The following is an 18,870-nucleotide window of genomic DNA, read 5'->3' as shown; positions in this document are numbered from 1 at the left end:
TAGGCATTGAGGTGCCCTCTAAATGTCCTGGAGCTAGAATGCCATAATTCCCAGCCATTAGGGCAGGCGGTCTCTGTAGAGGAAGGTCTACAACACGGTAGCCACAGTGGTGTTACTGAAGCAACGCAAATACAGAAAGCAAACCATTCGTTTAGCGACCGTTCAAAGTTACGATGCCACTGGGAAAAAAAAAAGCGATTGACAACAAATGTCTCACTTAGCAACAGAAATGTTGGGCTCCGTTGTGGTCGTAAGTCAAGGACTCCTTGTAATCAGAACTATTAATGGTCAAAGCAAATGGGGATCAGATAAGAGTCAACAGACTTCAAGGGTGTGTGTGTGGACTTAGGTCTCTTACAGAAGCGCAGAGATTCCAGACTAATGATTCATTGGAAGAAATGTCCACCGGGGTTCAGTTCTAAGTGGGGAGAAAGACACTGGAAACATGGAGGCTGATTGGAAAGAACCACACGGGTTTCAGATCCTGGTGTAGCTGACCACATGGGTTTGAGACAGGGGTAAAATTTGTGGGCGTGGTTTAATTGGTGGGTGTGGCTTGGTGGTCAGATGACTGGGTAGGCGTGGCCAATAACAATAAAAATAATAAACAAAGTATACAAAACAATAAGAGGTACCAAAAACCAACTTTCACACTTTACACAACACAACACAACTGACTCACACACAATGTAAAAGCAGCTGCACCTCACCCAAAATGGCCCCTGCAATAAGCAGGAACCTCACACACAGCCACAAAAAGCTCCAAAACCAACTTTCACACTTTACACACACGAACGCAACACAACAGACTCACACACGCACACAAAATGCCACACACAGCTTTGTGAGATTTTGTATGTTTATGTAGTTAGAGTGAAACACTACAGAAACACACCAAATCTCAGAGAGCTGCACAAATATTTTATTATTTTATTTTATTTACGTATATACTCGGTATAAGCGAGTTTTCAGCACATTTTTGTGCTGAAAACGCCCCTCTTATACTGGTCTACTTATACTCAGTTTTGTTTTTTTAAGCCCTCGGCTTATACTCGAGTATATACTACTTATACTGAGTTTTTTTTTTTCTTTTTCACATTTTACGGACTGAAGCCCTGCGGTGCAGTGAGAGGCGGGGGGGAGCCGCCAGCCTTCTCAGCTGAGGGAGGAGGTTTTCCCAACCGTAGGTGCCTCATTCCACCTCGGCATACTCGGGTCCCAGTTTACCCCAGTTTTGGGGTAAAATTGGGGACCTCGGCTCGGATCGGCTTATACTCGAGTATATACGGTATATTTTAGATAAAAGCAGTTAAATTTAAAACTTCCTTTTAAATTTAGATGTAGCAATTTAAAGTTAATTGCTATGTCTAAAAAAAATTTAAACTTTAAAAAAACCCATTTAACTATTTTTAAAGCCCCCCCGCCCCAGTTACTTACCCAATTCAAGGGACAAGGCAGGCAGATTGAGTTGCTCACCGATGAGATGGATTGCAGGCAGGCAGATTGAGTTGCTAGCTGATGCAATTGATTGCAGCATCCGAAGCAAAGAAAGGCAGGAGCGAGCCTGAAAGAAGCAGCAAATAGGCAAGTGGGGACCGGGCGATTGGGTGGGCATTGGCGGGGGTGGGTGGGCAGGGATGTTTGCTACCGGTTCTCCAGAATTACCTGCCCCCATCGCTACCGGCTCATGCGATTCGGTCCGAACCGCGAGCATTTCACCCCTGGTTTGAGAGAGAGAGAGAGAGAGAGAGGCATTTGTACCCTCTCTTGGGCCTTGCCCTTGAGGTTCCTGTTCCTGTGCAAGAAATGTATTCTATTGGTTGTTGTCAGACTCCCATGTGGAGTCATGTTTGCCTGAATCAAGTTTGGTTGAACCTTGGGCTGATGTAATATCCCTAGGTGCCATGTGGTGTGCTCTGCTGTTAGAGTTTTTTACAGTTTTTTCCCGAAGGCCATCACTCTGCTAAACAAATAATTCCATCAACAGTGTCAGACTATTTACTGAATCTGCACTACTATTAATCGTCTCATAGTTCCCATCACCAATCTCTTTCCACTTATGACTGTATGACTATAACTTGTTGCTGGCAATCCTTATGATTTATATTGATATATTGACTATCAATTGTGTTGTAAATGTTGTACCTTGATGAACGTATCTTTTCTTTGATGTACACTGAGAGCATATGCACCAAGACAAATTCCTTGTGTGTCCAATCACACTTGGCCAATAAAAATTCTATTCTATTCTAAAAAGATGGGTAGAGGGCTAATCCTATTATGTCCTGAGTATGATGATCTTTTGTCTTGTAGATAGGCTGGCACCAAAGTATCTGCTGGGGGCAGGGAGCTGAGGCTGAATTTTAATCTCTTCACTAATGGAATAAGAGCAATCTTGAAAAAAACCCGATTTTTTAGAATACTGTATACTGTTCCAGTTAAGGCTATAAAAACTCTAGTGGAAACATATTTGTGCATTCGTAATAGAGGTTAGCTTCAAAACTTCCCAAATGAATCAAAAGAGTCTACAAAGAAAACAAAAAACCCCACCATAAATACCAATTAGATTAGATAACTTTGGAAAAGAAAGCTTATGTCAGGCAATTTTTTATTTTGTTTAAACCTGCCTCATTAGGAAAAAAAATGCATGTTGATAATGGGTCCTTCAGCAACTTCTCTTAAGCATGATCTTAAATGAAAGGAAGATATGTAGAAAGCCTCTTTACCTTCTAAGACTATATAATATTGTTGGAAGAAATATCCATCTGGGTTCAGTTCCAAGTGGGGACAAAGACACTGGAAACATGGAGGCTGCTTTGAAAGATGGTTTAATGGTGGTCAGGATCACATGGCTTGAGTTCCTGAACAGAAAAGGGGTGAGATCCTGTGCGCTCCCTGGCTTTATGCTTTTTCTGAGCTTTGAACTTTCTGGGGCACAGGAAGAGTATCCTGATTGGTTGTCAAACTCCCAGGTGGTCTAGGGGTCTTAGCTAACATTGTAGGTTGTCCTTCAAGCTTGCCTGAGCCTTGCCATGTGGTGAGTTTCTGTTCTATTGTGTTGCAAATGATGGTCCATTGACAAAGATGGGGAGAAATGAGTGAGCTTGGTTGAGGCTTTAATGGCCCATTGACAAAGGTGGGGGGTGGCAGGAAGTTGCAGGGAGCTGCTTTGTCTTTAAAACATGTTTCTCCATTTCTCATCCAGGGAAATATATTCTGCCTTTTAAAATATTTTCTAAAATATTTCATTCTTCTAGGAGGGGGGTGGGTGCTAAATTCCTACAATATAACTGGTAAGGAGTTGCATTTTACTGTCCTTTTTATGGACTTCAAAAAAAAATCCCTTTAAAAAAACCTGTCAGACTGGAACAGAGCTCTATTAAATGTAGCCTGTAACGTAGACAAGGCTGCTGGGTTATTTGCAGGATATTTTGTGCTCCGTCGTAGAAGAAGACACCAAGAAGGATACAGGGAAGAGGGTAAAAGAAGAATAAAAGAATCTGGAAAGAGGAATATCTGAATCAGATTGCAACATTTCTCCTAATCTCTGTTTTCTAAAGCAGGGGTCTCCAACCTTGGCAACTTTAAGACTTGTGGACTTCAACTCCCAGAATTCCTCAGCCAGCTTTGCTGGCTGAAGTATTCTGGGAGTTGAAGTCCACAAGTCTTAAAGTTGCCAAGGTTGGAGACCCCTATTCTAAAGGACAAACTGCCAGAAGTTTCTGTCGCGCTGCTGTTTATCAATCTTGGCAGCCTGAAAAGGTGTGGACTACAACTTCCAGAATTCCCCCAGCCAGCTTGCAGGATTGAAAGCTTGGCTTTCAATTGCGATGTGCCAATCAATCAAATCATTGATCGATCAATCAAACTTCCTAACAATGAAGACAATTAACCAGGGGAACAGCTTGCCTTCAGAAATTGTGGGTGCTCCATCACTGGAGGTTTTTAAGAAGAGACGGGACAGCCACTTATCTACAATAATATAGGTTCTCCTGGTTGAGCAGAGGGCTGGACTAGAAGACCTCCAAAGTCCCTTCCTGTTCTGTTCCTGTTCCTGTTCCTGTTCCTATTCCTATTCTCTATTTCCATATTCTATTCTATTCTATTCTATTCTATTCTATTCTATTCTATTCTATTCTATTCTATTCTATTCTATTCTATTCTATTCTATTCTACCCTACCCTACCCTACTCCTCTATATTCTAGTCTATAGTCTATATTCTATACTCTATATTCTATATTGGGGACGTGGTGGCTCAGTGGCTAAGACACTGAGCTTATCGATCAGAAGGTCGGCAGTTCAGCGGTTCGAATCCCCAGTGCTGCCGTGTAATGGAGTGAGCTCCCATTACTTGTCCCAGCTTCTGCCAACCTAGCAGTTCAAAAATACCTAAAAAATGCAAGTAGAAAAATAGGGACCACTTTGGTGGGAAGGTAACAGCGTTCCGTGCACTTTTGGCATTGAGTCATGCCGGCCACATGACCATGGAGATGTCTTCAGACAGCGCTGGCTCTTCGGCTTTGAAACAGAGATGAGCACCACCCCCTAGAGTCAGGAACAACTAGCACGCATGTGTGAGGGGAACCTTTACCTTTTATACTGTATATTCTATTCTATTCTATTCTATTCTATTCTATTCTATTCTATTCTATTCTATTCTATTCTATTCTATTCTATTCTATTCTACTCTACTCTACTCTACTCTACTCTACTCTACTCCCTACTTTATTTCCTACTCTACTCTACTCTACTCTACTCTACTCTACTCTACTCTACTCTACTCTACTCTACTCTGTCGTGCTTAAAATAAGTTTTGGCTAAGTGCAAAGGTGGGACTCAGGTAGTCTAAAAGAATTGCCCTGAGCAGTGTGTTACCGCTGTTCCTCTTACAGAGGGAGAAGCATAATAAGTCTGATAGAAATCCAGGACTTGCTAAGCTAAGGCTTATTCTCACCTCTTTGTCTTTGGAAAGAGAAATATGGGGACGAGCAGCCAGGGCTAAACCAGGACAGATGAAGTGGTAGTCCAAGTGACCTCAGAACGGTTTCATGCAGGAGCTACGGAAGCAGAGGCTGACATATTTAGAACAAAGAGATGGATGTGGCTTCTCCACCTGATCCTATACAGGGAATTGTTCAGGCGGCCCTTGGGATTTTAACAGATTAACAGAGTTGGAAGGGAACTTGCAGGTCATCTAGTCCAACCCCCAACCCCGCCCAAGCGGATAATGATAAGTCATTATCGGTACATGTTTTTGGTAATAGCTGACATAGCAGCAGACAAGCTGGGCTTTGCATCTCTCCACATTCACACAGCGTGTTGCTACCCACTAGGAGCCACCTCTTGAGCTTTAAGATTAAGAAAGCTGGAAGGGACCTTGAAGGTCATCTAGTCCAACTCCCCCACCCAAGTGGGAGACCCTACACCATTTCTGACAGATGGCAGTCCGGTCTCTTCTTGAAAGCCTCCAGTGATGAAGCTCCCACAACTTCTGAAGGCAACTTCTGTTCCATGGGTTGATTGCTGTGTCAGAAAATTCCTCCTTATTTCTACGTTGAATTTCTCCTTGATCAGTTTCCATCTATTATTATTCCTTGTCTGGCCGTCGGGTGCTTTGGAAAGGGAAATGTTATTTCCCATGGAACTTGAAGGCTAGGTTGACAGACTAGTTAAAATGGGACGGAGGGCTTTATGGCTCAGTGTGCCAAGGGAGACATGTCCCAGGCATGTTAGTAGAAGGCAACTCCTAACCCCACCCCCGCGATCGCCACTACCGGTTCACCGATGCGAACCGGCTGAATACCACCTCTGACCAGAACACGATGGGCGGACACCATCAAAGCTGACAAAACAGCTGGAGCATAGAACAACTCAATGAAGTAGTGCAAAATCAGAATATGCAGAGAGACCTGTCCCATAGAATGGTCAAGAGACGGACGCAACTGAAATATCAGCATCAGCATCAGCATCATGATGGAGAGTGGTACGGTGGCTTAGAGGTGGAGCTCTCGCCTCACAATCAGGAGGGTGTGAGTTCGATCCTCGGTAGAGCTGCTGATCCAGTTCTACAGAGGAATGATTGAGTCTGTCATCTGCACCTCCATAACAGTCTGGTTTGGTTCTGCAACCCAACAAGACAGACACAGACTTCAGAGGATCATTAGAACTGCGGAAAAAACAATGGCTACCAACCTGCCTTCCACTGAGGACCTGAATACTGCACGAGTCAAAAAGAGGACTGGGAAAATATTTACAGACCCCTCGCATCCTAGACATAAACTGTTTCAACTCCTACCCTCAAAACAACGCTATAGAGCACTGCACACCAGAACAACTAGACACAAGAACAGTTTTTCCCCGAAGGCCATCACTCTGCTAAACAAATAATTCCCTCAACACTGTCAAACTATTTACTAAGTCTGCACTACTATTAATCTTCTCATTGTTCCCATCACCCATCTGCTTCCACTTATGATTGTATGACTGTAACTTTGTTGCTTGTATCCTTACGATTTATATTGATATTGATTGTTTCCTGATTGCTTATTTGTACCCTATGACTATCATTAAGTGTTGTACCTTATGATACTTGACGAATGTATCTTGTCTTTTATGTACACTGAGTGCGTATGCACTAAGGCAAATTCCTTGTGTGTCCAATCACACTTGGCCAATAAAGAATTCTATTCTATTCTATTCTATTCTATTCTATTCTATTCTATTCTATTCTATTCTATTCTATTCTATTCTATTCTATTCTCTCTGGGTACGATGAGAATATGTCTGCTCCGCATTGGCAACAGGAAGGGCATCTGGCCAGTAGACACTCAGCTCCATTCAGTTATCCAGACTCCACCCCGCAAGGGATTGTGGGGTCGTTAATTGATGATGGTCATCATCATCATCATCATATCAAGGAAACCCATCTATTGTCTTAGAATCCTGAGTGAATAACACCATCCTATTCTTTATTTGTTTGTGATATATAAATGTAGGGACTGTGTTTTGACAACCTGGGTTTAGGATTTTGTATGAACCCAGCCAATATCTTGCTGGATTCCTATGAAATCAAGGTTGTGTGAGGGATCTGCTTTCCGTTCTGTTGGTTTCCTGTCGAGGTGAGATTGGGGACCAGGGATCACCTACAATGATCCTTGTTGTGCCCTTGTTGGGATTCCATGCAACTATGAATTGCTAGCTTCCAAGGGCTGGTCTTTCAAGGCAGTAGCCTCTTTGTGTATAAAAATACAGATACGTTAAGTTTGGATGAAAATATAGGGCATTTACTTCATTTGGGCAGAAAACACAGGACATTGTTTTAAGAGGGTTGGGTTTTACTTTCACTTCCTCAATCCCTCTTAATACTAGAAGCAACAGTAAGGGTATAACAGAGTTGGGAGGGACCTTGGAAGTCTTCTAGTCCAACCCCCTACACTTTTTTTTGGACAAACGGCTGTCTAGTGTCTTCTTAAAAACCACATGATGGGGCACCCACAACTTTCGGAGATTAGCCATAATGTTGTGGCTCCAGCCACCCCCGGGCCTGGCCCCCTGTCAGAAAGTGACTCAGAGAGTGAGGGGGAAGGGCCGTCGGGGCTCCCCTCTGCAGGGCCAGCCTCTCTGGCTCAGCTCCAGGAGCCAGAGGCAGGCCAGGTAGAGGAGGTGATGAGGCCTCTGTCTCCTGTATCTCCCCCCACCCAGGCAACGCTTCCAGGCCCAGCTGTGGACAATCAATCCTGGTTAGATCCCAGGTTTCGTAGACAAGAGAGGCGGGAACAACAAAAGAAGGGGTGGGGCAGGCCTAGAGAGTGCTGAGTCATGGAGCCACACCCCATAGGGTATAAAAGCAGGAGGGGCTGCTCTACTACTTCGTGATGGACAAAACAAACTGTCTGGAGAAAACTTGAACTGAACTATTTGACTGAGCATTTGGGCTGGATTGCTGTTTGTTCCTGACTTCCTGGTTGCTCTGGTAACGAGTTTCTGTGATGCCGGCATCATGGAAGATAAAGAAAACCTTGGCAGACGTTCGCTGGTCTGCTGCCAGAGCTGATAGCTGCCGTGGACTAAATTGCTGGCTAATTGAGTCAGTTCACGTGTCTCCCAGACTGAGGTGGGGGGGGGGGGACAGAACACATAAATTGTTCTCACTGCCAGGAAATCCCTCCTCAGTTCTAGGTTGCTTCTCTCCTTGATAAGTTTCCAACGGCTATTTTTTTACTTAATGAGTTTTTACTTAATAAGTTTCCAACCTTTACAGTTTTACTTACTTAACAGCCCTTTGCAAATAAATAAAAGACAACAATCAATTGCTTTGTATTTCTATATAAATATGCTTCTGATAGCCATTCTCTCTCTTACACACACACACACACACACACACACACACACACACACACACACACACACACGCACGCACACACACACATCAGTGATAGAGAAACAGAAGTCCTGAAAAGAATTATCCTGATATTTGATGACTTCGATAATGTTATTGTTCTAACCACCAATATCTCTCAGTGTCTCTCTCTTGTCTGTCTGTCTGTCTCTATCTGTCTACCTACCTACCTACCAACCAACCTATACAGTATCTATCTATCTATCTATCTATCTATCTATCTATCTATCTATCTATCTATCTATCTCCACCTCTCTCCCTCCCCCTCTCTCTCTTTGCATCTCCCACCTCCACCTCTATCTATCTATCATCTATCATCATCTAACATCTCATCTATCAATCATCTATCATTTATCCTGCCCACCTGCCTGCCTATCATATCTATCTATCTATCTATCTTTGTGTTGCTGTTTTAGTGTTTACGGTAACCGGATTGTTAATCTCTCTTCTCTCTAGACTCACCTATGAAGCCTATGTGAGCACCTTAGCGCTTTAAAAAAATTGCATACTGTCTTTGAGCCAAATTCTCTCTCTAGCCTTACCTTTCCTAATGATCCCGATACTGTCAATTTAGTTTGGGAGATTGGAATGCCAATTCCCTGGCACTGGTTAATGACCGCAACCTACCGATTCCAATCACGGATGACCGAAACCTCCCTCTTGCTCCCTTTCAGCATGACCATGAGCGCTGCCTCCATCGAGCAAGAGCCATCACGCAAGCTGGCCTGTTGTGGAGTCCCCTTGATAACAGAGGACATGCAGTCGCTGGCCATCCGCACACTTTCCGGCACGGACATCAACAAGCACTACGACCTCATCCGTGAGCTGGGGAAGGGAACTTACGGGAAGGTAGACCTGGTCTCCCATAAGAGCACAGGTGAGTTTTGGGGGCAGGAGCAAAATATCATGACCCTATCCCTTCCTTGGGCATGCTTCACGCTTCCGATTGATTAAAAATAGCCAAACAAGAGAGAAAACTAACCCACTCGCTTCACTGCTAACATGGTGTTTTCTCAACCTTGGTTCCTTTAAGACGCGTGGATTTCAACTCCCAGAATTCCTCAGCCAATCTGGCTGGCTAGAGAATTCTGGGAGTTGAGGTCCATGCCAGGGGTGGGTTCTACTTACCTTTACTACCGGTTCGCAATGGGATCGCCCGTGCGTGCTCGCTTCACTCGCGCACCAAGCTTCTCTGCATACGCAGATTGCCTATGACGACATCTGGGGTGGTGGGTGGAGCCTCCCGTTGGTTTTACTACTGGTTCTTGTGAACCGGTCTGAACCGGGGGCAACCCACCACTAGTCCACACATCTTAAAGATGTGAAGGTTGAATGTGTTACCTAGATTTTTGTTTCTGTTCCAGATGATACCTATAATTAAAAAGGATAAAAATTTGGAAGATTGGCAGAGTGGGATTAATAAATTTATATGGCAGGGTAAAAAGGCGAGGGTTAAAATGAAAATAATACAGGATTCACGGGAAAGAGGTGGTTTAAGAATGCCTAATTTTAAACTATATTATGAAGCAGTAACCCTCTCAGTAATAAGTGACTGGTTTAACTTAACAGAGGAAAGAATTTTGAATATAGAAGGTTATGACTTGTTATATGGATGGCATGCGTACTTATTTTATGGAAAAAAAGTGGATAGGGCTTTTAAGAATCATGTGTTGAGAAGTGCTCTTTTGGTCTGGAATAAATATTCCTATAAATTAGATTATAAGATTCCTATATGGGCGAGCCCTAGACATGCAATAGAGAATATAAATATAGAACAGAAACAGGAAATGATTACATATAAAGAACTTTTGTATGCTGAAGGAGGTAGATTGCAATTAAAATCATTACAGGTATTAAATGAAGAAGGAGGAATTATACTTGGTTTCAATATGGGCAAATAAGTGCTAGATGGAAAGAAGATCAAAAATTGGTATAATGCAAAGGAGGAAAATTTAATAAAGCAAATTAGAAATCAGACCCAGGAGCATATAAAGAGATTGTATAATGTGTTGCTTGAAATAGATTCGGAAAAGGATTTGGTAAAGGATTGTATGATAAAATGGGCACAGAATATTCAGGAACCAATAATGTTGGAAACATGGGAGAAAATTTGGGTTAGAAATGTTAAGTTTACACAAGCACAGAATTTAAGGAAAATTTTTATAAGATGTTTTATAGATGGCATTTAGATCCCAAAAAATTATCATGTATGTATCCTAATATCCAAGCGAAATGTTGGAGGTGTGATTGTGATGATGCTACATATTTTCATATTTGGTGGACTTGCAAGAAAATTAAGGTCTTTTGGATAAGAATTTGGTGGATTATTCAAAATGTACTGAAGAAGAAGATAAAGTTCCTGCCACAATTTTTCCTTTTGGGAATTATAATGGATTGTACAGGGATTGAGACTAAACTGATTTTGAACTTAATAACAGCAGCAAGACTGTTGATTGGACAATACTGGAAGAAGAAGAGATACCTACAATAGAAGAATGGATATTGAAAGTTATTAATTTGGCTGAGATGGCTAAAATCTCAGCGTTTTAAAAGACAATACGCAGGAAAGATATTTAATTGAATGGAAAAAATGGATTGATTATCTACAAAACAGATATCAGATTAAGAAATATCAGATTGCCTTTGAATAATTAGAAAGTTATTTTATGTAATGGGGAGGGGGTTGGGAGACGAAAAGCTTTGGATGTGGTTATTTGGATTGGACTTTACCTTGTGATTGACCCGGGAAGCCGGGGTGGGGAGGAGGGGATGTTTTGTTTTTTTTTTTTTTTTTGGGAGGGAGGGGGAAAAAAGGGGGAAAATGTTTTTGTTTTTTTTAAAACTCTTTCAATAAAAAAAAAAAAAAAAAAAAAAAAAGATGTGAAGGTTGAGAAACAACTGTGGAAGCAGTGGTGAAATTCAGCAGGTTCTATCCGGCTCGGGTGAACCGGTAGCGCTGGCATTGGGAGGCTCCGCCCACCCACCCAGACGTCATCATATTCCGTTTTTGACCCTCTCCGCATGCGCAGAAGGGTCTACGGATGCATGGAGGAGGTGCGCTCCCACACATTTGTGAACCAGAAGCGAAGGTAAATAAATTTCACCCCTGTGTGGAAGCCACCTGTCAACCCTGAAGTGAACCTGCCTGAGGCCATCTTGGTGACTTCAGGATTGCTACACAACGGAGGGACGGGGGGAAATAGCTAGATGGGGTTTTGTAGCCAATACAATAAAGCTTTCCTGTGGGAACCAAGGACACGGGGTGGCTGGCCTGAGGAGGAGTGAAGTAACCAAGCAACTGGCCAGCACCTGGATTGGACAGTGTGACTAATGACTTGGGAGAAAGGGAAAATGTTGACATTTAATTAGGTGAAAGCTCCGGGAACTTTCAGAGTCGGCTTTCACCAGCCGTGCTGATATGATGTACCCAATAAAATTGTTCTTTGAGGAATTTGCCTGCCTCGGAATTCTACTTTTTATGGGTGCATTACTTGGAACCCTGACACCACCAGCAAAATTCTGGTGAAAAGCAACTAAGGCGAGGAAAATTAAGTTATTCATAGTTCAGGAAAATTAATGGGTAGCAGAGAAAGAGGTGGGGATATAGGTAGCCCTAGGCTTAGAACCATAGTTGGAACCAGAATTTTTGTTGCTAAGCCAGATGGTGGTGAAACAGTCATGCCCAATTATTTTTCCCATGGTTGTTAAGTGAATCAATGTTCTTAAGTGAATCACTTAAGTGATCACACGGTCCTTAAGTGAATCTGGCTTCCCCATTCATTTTGCTTGTCAAAAGCCGGCTGGGTAAGTCACACATGGTGATTGCATGACTGTTGTGGCCCACCGGTGACCAGCAGAGCTGGCAGCAGAGTCGGACAGTGAGGAGGTTGGGGAAGAACGTGGGCCAGTCCTGGGGGCTGGGGAAAGCTCGGACGAGAGCTCTGCATCGGAGGCAGAGAGGGAGCTAGACAGCAGTGAGGCAGAGGAACAGCTGGAGCCCGTTCCCAGTGTGCGCATGCGCAGAGATGCCAGAAGACAAGAACAATTAAGAAAGCAAGGTCGACTTGGGACTAAAGCCACACCTTGGAGGTGATTGGCCCTCCCATAGGAAAGGCCCTCCCAAAGAGGAGCGAACGGGGAGGGGCCTTTTGCAGGAAACAATTTGTTCATTTGGTTGTTTCAAGAGTGGGAAGATCTGTCCATGAATCCTAGAGACTCTGTGCCAAGTTTTGCCTTGCCCTGCGTTTGGAAACTAGTTACCTGGCAGCTTTCCAAGTGAAATAAGGACTGTGTTGAGAAATATTCCTTTGAAAAACTGTTTGGACAAGCCTTGCTGACTGTGAATGAAAGGAATTCACACTCGTGTAAATAAAAGGGCTTTTAGAATAGAATAGAATAGAATTTTTATTGGCCAAGTGTGATTCTGCTTCCTGCTATATAAGGGAGCCAAGGTCAGAACAGTGCCCTTGGACACTGCAACCATCATAACCCATGTTTCGTAAACTGTAGTGTCTCAATTCATGCTGTATGCCAAGCCAAACCTACCCAACAAACTGTGACTTAACCAGCATAGAGTTGTAGCCCAAGAAGACTTAAAAAATCGGGACCATTTATTAGCCACTGATCAAATACATTCATTGTGGCATGGCCAACTGTACAAAGTCCTTTAAAAGATCGTATTTTTGTGGGGGAGTTTCATCTTACCTGGGCAGTGATTTCCAGAACAATTTTATTTCCTTGGTCCCCATCATCCAGGGAGTTGCTCATTGTCCTCTTCCTTGCCCCGTCTTCTCCATCCACAGGCACCAAGATGGCTCTGAAATTTGTCAACAAGAACAAGACCAAACTGAAGAATTTCCTGAGGGAGTTCAGCATCACCAATACTCTCTCTTCCAGCCCTTTCATCATCAAAGTGTTTGACGTGGTCTTTGAGACGGAGGACTGCTATGTCTTTGCTCAGGAATATGCTCCTGGAGGAGACCTTTTTGACATCATTCCTCCCCAGGTAGGTGGACTTCGGTTGCCCCTTCTTGACCTGAATGGAAGGTGAGGCAAGGTGTCTTCAAATAGGATACCAAGATGGACAAATGGGGTATTATAGCAATAGCAGTTGCACTTAAGACTCCTATACCACTTCACAGTGCTTTCCTGTACAGATTCTGTAAACTGCTCTCTAAGCGGTTTACAGAATCAGCCTCTTGCCACCCCCCAACAATCTGGGTCCTCGTTTTATTGGCCTCAGAGGGAGGGAAGGCTCAGTCAATCTTAAACCGGTCAGGATTGAACTGTTGGCAGTTGGCACAATTAGCCTGCAATACGGCATTCTAAGCATTGTGCCACCACAGCTAATAAGCAATAGCACTTAGATTTATATACCGCTTCATGGTGCTTTCCAGCCCTCTCTAAGCGGTTTACAGAGTCAGCCTCTTGCCCCCAACAATCCGGCTCCTCATTTTACCGACCTCGGAAGGATGGAAGGCTGAGTCCACCTTGAGCCTGGCAAGATTTGAATTGGCAAATTGCAAGCAGCCGGCAGAAATAGCCTGCAGTACTGCATTCTAACCACTGCGCCATCGTGGCTCTCAAGTTTCCTGAAGCTGTTTCATGGGAGCTTGATCCAATTAGGATGCTAATAATATGGATTGGGAACCAAGTGTGATCTTCTCATCTGGCTTCCAGATTCCTCTCATACCCTACACAGATGTTACTTTTGATCTTCCCATGGGAAGATTTCAAGGCTGGGCAGCGGAAGATTAATGCATCCCTCACACAGCCATTGCCCTAAATGGCCCGCATGACTTGAATTGAAAGCAGTGCACGATCGGAAGATGTGGAGAGACCTGGCTCATTGAATCTCCAAGAGCCAAGACCATCCTCTTCATCATCACCATCACTTTTTATTTCAACTCCATTTCCTTTTTGTCTTTTCTCGCCCCACCCCCACAAAGGTCTGCAGTACCATTTCGCAAAGTTCCTAAGCAGCAAGAGATAACCCATGCCCAGAAGATGGTCAGATGGTCTGGATCGCTACTTTCCAAAACCATGACTATTGCCCTGGGGCTGAGGACCATTGTCATGGAACATCCACCACCATTCAGTGGTGTTGATGTTACATGTGTTTGGGGATTTTTGTGAGCCATAGAAGGAAGTTAGCTTGAAAGACTGGATTATGGGGTCCTTGATAATTCTCTGAGCTTGGTGGTTTCCTTGCATATCTTTCATTGCATAAACTAGGTAACTCTTGATTGGGGTGTGGTTTATAGCTTGACTATTGGGAGGAATTGGGAAATAGCGACTCAGACAAACAATCCAATATGAAATAATAGTTTGGTAATGAAAGGTTTGCAAGGAAACACCCAAGCTTGGAGAGCACCAAACGGGGGTGGGCTGCTGGGGATTTGCAGGGGTTCGGGAGAACCTCTAGCTAAGATTCTGTGCAGTTCGGAGAACCCCCCAGATCCCACTCCTTGCTGGCACCGCGCCACCCACCCCTCCCAGGAGTCCCCACAGGGTCCATTTTGGATGCAGGTAAGTGCAGGGTGCGCACGGAGGCTCAGGGAGGGTGAAAAATGGGCATACCGGAAGTTCAGGAAGGCTGGAAACGGGCCAGTTTCCAGCCTCCAGAGCCCAGGAAGGGCAAAATTGTCCCCTCTGCCGTGGTGCAGGAAGCCAACTAGGCCACACCCACCATGACCCAGCAACCAGGCAGAGAATCCCTTGCTAAAATTTTTGAAGCCTACCGCTGGCACCCAGGACCCGGCAGTTCAACCCTGAGCTATAAATATGCTCTTCCATTGTTAAGACTGGGTTAGGATTGCTCCATTGCAATGAAAATAATTTGCATTCTAATGCAGGGGTCTCCAACCTTGGCAACTTTAAGCCTGCAGGACGTCAACTCCCAGAATTCCCCAGCCAGCAAAGCTGGGAGTTGACGTCCACCAGGCTTAGGTTAGAGACCCCTATTCTAATGTACTGCCTTTCGTACAGAAAAATGCATATTCCCATCCCAGGACATTAAACACTCTGAACATATACAGGCATGAGATAGCAGGTTATATTCTGAACAGCAGCCTCCCCCCCCCAACTTTTTGGGCACCAGGGACTGGTTCCCTGGAGAGGGGTTTTCCCATGAACTGGAGGGGGCATGGTTTTGTGCACTACTTGCATCCCACGTGTGCATGGATGGGACTTCACTCGTTTGCATGATCTGGTTTTCTGGCGCGTCGTGGACTGGCACTGGTCCATGGCCCAGGGCTTAAAAACTTCCAGGGATGCAGCATTTACAACTTCTGGAGGCCAGTCATTCCATTGTCCCCACCGTTAGGAAATTTCTCCTTAGTTCTAAGTTGCTTCTCTCCTTGATTAGTTTCCACCCATTGCTTCTTGTCCTGCCCTCAGGTGCTTTGGAGAATAGCTTGACTCCCTCTTCTTTGGGGCAGCCCCTGAGATATTGGAAGTCTGCTACCGTGTTTCCCCGAAAATAAGACCCTGTCTTATATTTTTTTTGAACCCTGAAATAAGTGCTTGGCCTTATTTTCAGAGAGGTCTTATTATTTTGGGGTGCGTGAAGCAAGACAGGGCTCCTCTTGCCATCTCCAGCTCTGTCTCCCTAACCCTAACCAGAGGAAATGGAGGGGACCGGCTGCACATGCATTTAAATATTTTTGGGGAGGGCTTATTTTCAGGGAGGGTTTATTTTGGGGGGCGGCTTATTTTAGCACATGCGCTCAAAAGCCCAATTGGGCTTATTATCAGGGGATGTCTTATTCTGGGGGAAATAGGGTATCATGACACCCCTAGTCCTTCTTGTCATTAAACTATACTATTACAGTACAGCGTAAGACATTCCTGGGTTTGGTTGCTTCCAGCTGTAAACTCAGCTCTCAACATCTCTGTCTGCCTGCAGGTAGGACTGCCAGAGGACATGGTGAAGCGCTGCGTGCAACAGCTGGGTCTGGCGCTGGATTACATGCACAGCAAAAACTTGGTGCACCGGGACATCAAGCCAGAAAACGTCCTCCTGTTTGACCGTGACTGCCGACGCGTCAAGCTGGCTGACTTTGGCATGACGCGCAAGGTGGGGTGCCGGGTGAAACGCATTAGCGGCACCATCCCGTACACAGCACCTGAGGTGTGCCAGGCAGGTCGAGCAGAGGGTTTCACGGTGGACGCAAGCATCGACGTGTGGGCTTTCGGGGTGCTCATCTTTTGCGTGCTGACCGGCAACTTCCCCTGGGAAGCGGCCACAGCCTCGGACTCTTTCTTTGAGGAGTTTGTGAGGTGGCAAAAGGGGCGCCTGGCGGGCGTCCCCTCTCAGTGGCGCCGCTTCACGGATAACGCGCTGCGAATGTTTCAACGCTTGTTGGCCCTCGACCCGGAAAAACGTTGCCCCGTGAAGGAGCTTTTTCTCTTCATCAAGTATGATCTGATGTCCGAGATGCGCCGACGGCCATCCTATCGTTCCCGCAAGCACACCGGGGACAAGCTCTCAGCTGGCCCGCACCGCCATGAGACGCCTAGTGGCTGCACCCCAACCCCACTTAAGAGGACCATCCTGACGGAGGGCAGTGTCTCTCGGCTGGCAGCTTCGGAGCCTGGCCTCCCTTCCCCCGGCGGAGGAAGCAGGACTGACGGCCGGGCAGACAAGGCCAAAGGCCAGATGGTTTTGGCAACTGCCATCGAGATCTGCGTCTGAGGAGAATGTGGCACCTACGCCAAGCCGGCATTCTGATATCAGCACTGTATCTCCTTCTGCCCTGGGATAGGCGGTGTGTAGAAGGACTCTTTTTTTTAAAAAAAACAACAACACACACACATACAAAGGATCCTCTGATTGACTGGGATTTCTGTCCCTCTGAGCAACAAGGAAACGATACAATAGAAAACCAAGGGGGGAGGGGAGAAAAAGGATGATTTATCCAATGACGTGAACGATGCAAACAGTTCGTGGCTGGGCAGCTAAGGCCACGGTAGAAATAGGCATGGTGTGTAAACCAGGAAGGGGGGGAGGGGGATGCAGAAAAAGGACTGGGGGGGGGGTCGTGTGGGGGGGTCGTTGTGGGGGGAACTGGAACAATTGGTGAATTCGTAGCACCCGTTTCATCCAGCAACAGAAGTGGTTGTTGGGTAGCTGGGGGTGGGGTTGGGGGTGGGGTGGGAAGAGTTTTGGGAGGGGAGGAGAGGGAAGGACTTGTAGGGAAGGGGTGAAGGAGTAGAATAGGGCAGTAGCTTTTCTGACCGGGAAAATAGGGCTCCCACCTCCCCTGCCAAAGAGTCGAAGCAGAGCCACGAGCATTGCCTTGCCGACCTCTCTCGATGTATGGACCTCTTCATGCCCATCATCCCTGCTGTACTGGCTGGTGAGGGGAACATGGTGGAGTTCCCAACCTATGTACTTGAAGGATGTCTTGGGCAGTGGCTCGACCTTCGAGTCGGTTGGAGCCCCCCCATTCCCGAGAGGACACGAAGCTGAATCCAGCTTCCGTAAGAGTCTTGCTCCTTCCGAAGTTCTTGGGGAGGTTCAGAAGAAGGAGAGACTCCTGTGACTTACAGCCTATGAAATGGGGCTAGAAGATATTCTTCCATGAGAGGCTGACGACTCACCTAGGTGGACCTTGGCATGTTGTTGACCCTTGTCTAGCTCCTCATTCCAAATTCAAGATGACCTCTTGGGAGGTCCTCTGAGGGAGCGGGAGAGTGTCCGCTGACTAAGGCAGACCATGTCCTCCCATCATCCACGCCTCTTCCCAGCAGGGAAGAGACCCTGGCTTCTGATGGACACAGGCTCCTGAGCAGTGTTTCTCCACTTCGGGTGACTGTTAAAGATGGGTGGACTTCGACTCCCAGAAGTCCCCTGGCTGGGGAATCCTGGGTGTTGAAATCCACCGTTCTTAAAAGGTTGCCAAGGTGAAGAAAGGCGGATCCAGGGGAAGCTTAAAAAAATACTGAGCTGGGAAGATCTGAGCTTTCACAGCGTGGCCAGGAAAGCATTTGGTGCCACTGATGTAGCAAATGTTTTCTGTGTCTCGTGTGTGTGTGTGTGCGTGTGTGTGTGTGTGCGTGTGTGTATGGGTGTGTACACGTGCATCTGTGTGTCTCTACGTTCGTCAGGTCAACAGTAGCTGTGTGTTGTGCGGCCATTCACCGCTCAGGAAAAGAAACTTTTCCCTTTGTTCCCAGGGTCAAACGGGAAGACCAGGCGGGCACTCAGGTCTGCTGGCAACAGAGGGCAAAAGAGGAAGGGCATTTGGATGGGATTGGTGCTGCCACTGAGGGCTCACAAGGTATGGGAGATGTTGATTTCCACCATCCCATGCCTCCGGACTAGGGTTGCCTGGGCTGGCCCAAATATCTTGAGTGGTCCAGTACACCTACTTTTGGCTGTGTGAATAGTATGCTAGCAAGAAGAGAGGAGAGAAAGGTGGGGCCCTTGGTGCTCTCTGAACTTGGATGTTTTCTTGCAAATAACTCT

The 18,870-nt window shown here is 45.6% G+C and overlaps 1 protein-coding gene across 1 annotated transcript in view; it reads left to right on the top strand.

Annotated features, from left to right (window-relative positions):
• Positions 1 to 17,123, top strand: part of SBK1 (SH3 domain binding kinase 1) — a 90,960-nt gene extending 73,837 nt beyond the window's left edge. Inside the window, exons 2-4 of the mRNA XM_058157513.1 lie at positions 9,074 to 9,276; positions 13,202 to 13,404; positions 16,306 to 17,123. Of these exons, the coding sequence (XP_058013496.1) occupies positions 9,074 to 9,276; positions 13,202 to 13,404; positions 16,306 to 17,094 (1,195 nt within the window). The 3' untranslated portion in view covers positions 17,095 to 17,123. The remainder of the gene's footprint in view (positions 1 to 9,073; positions 9,277 to 13,201; positions 13,405 to 16,305) is intronic.
• Positions 17,124 to 18,870: the final 1,747 nt, after the last annotated feature.

Source organism: Ahaetulla prasina, chromosome 14 (genome assembly GCF_028640845.1).
Source record: "Ahaetulla prasina isolate Xishuangbanna chromosome 14, ASM2864084v1, whole genome shotgun sequence".
Classification (NCBI taxonomy): Eukaryota; Metazoa; Chordata; class Lepidosauria; order Squamata; family Colubridae; genus Ahaetulla; species Ahaetulla prasina.
The sequence above is the reverse complement of the archived record's forward strand: the minus strand, read 5'-3'. Positions and strand labels throughout refer to the sequence as shown.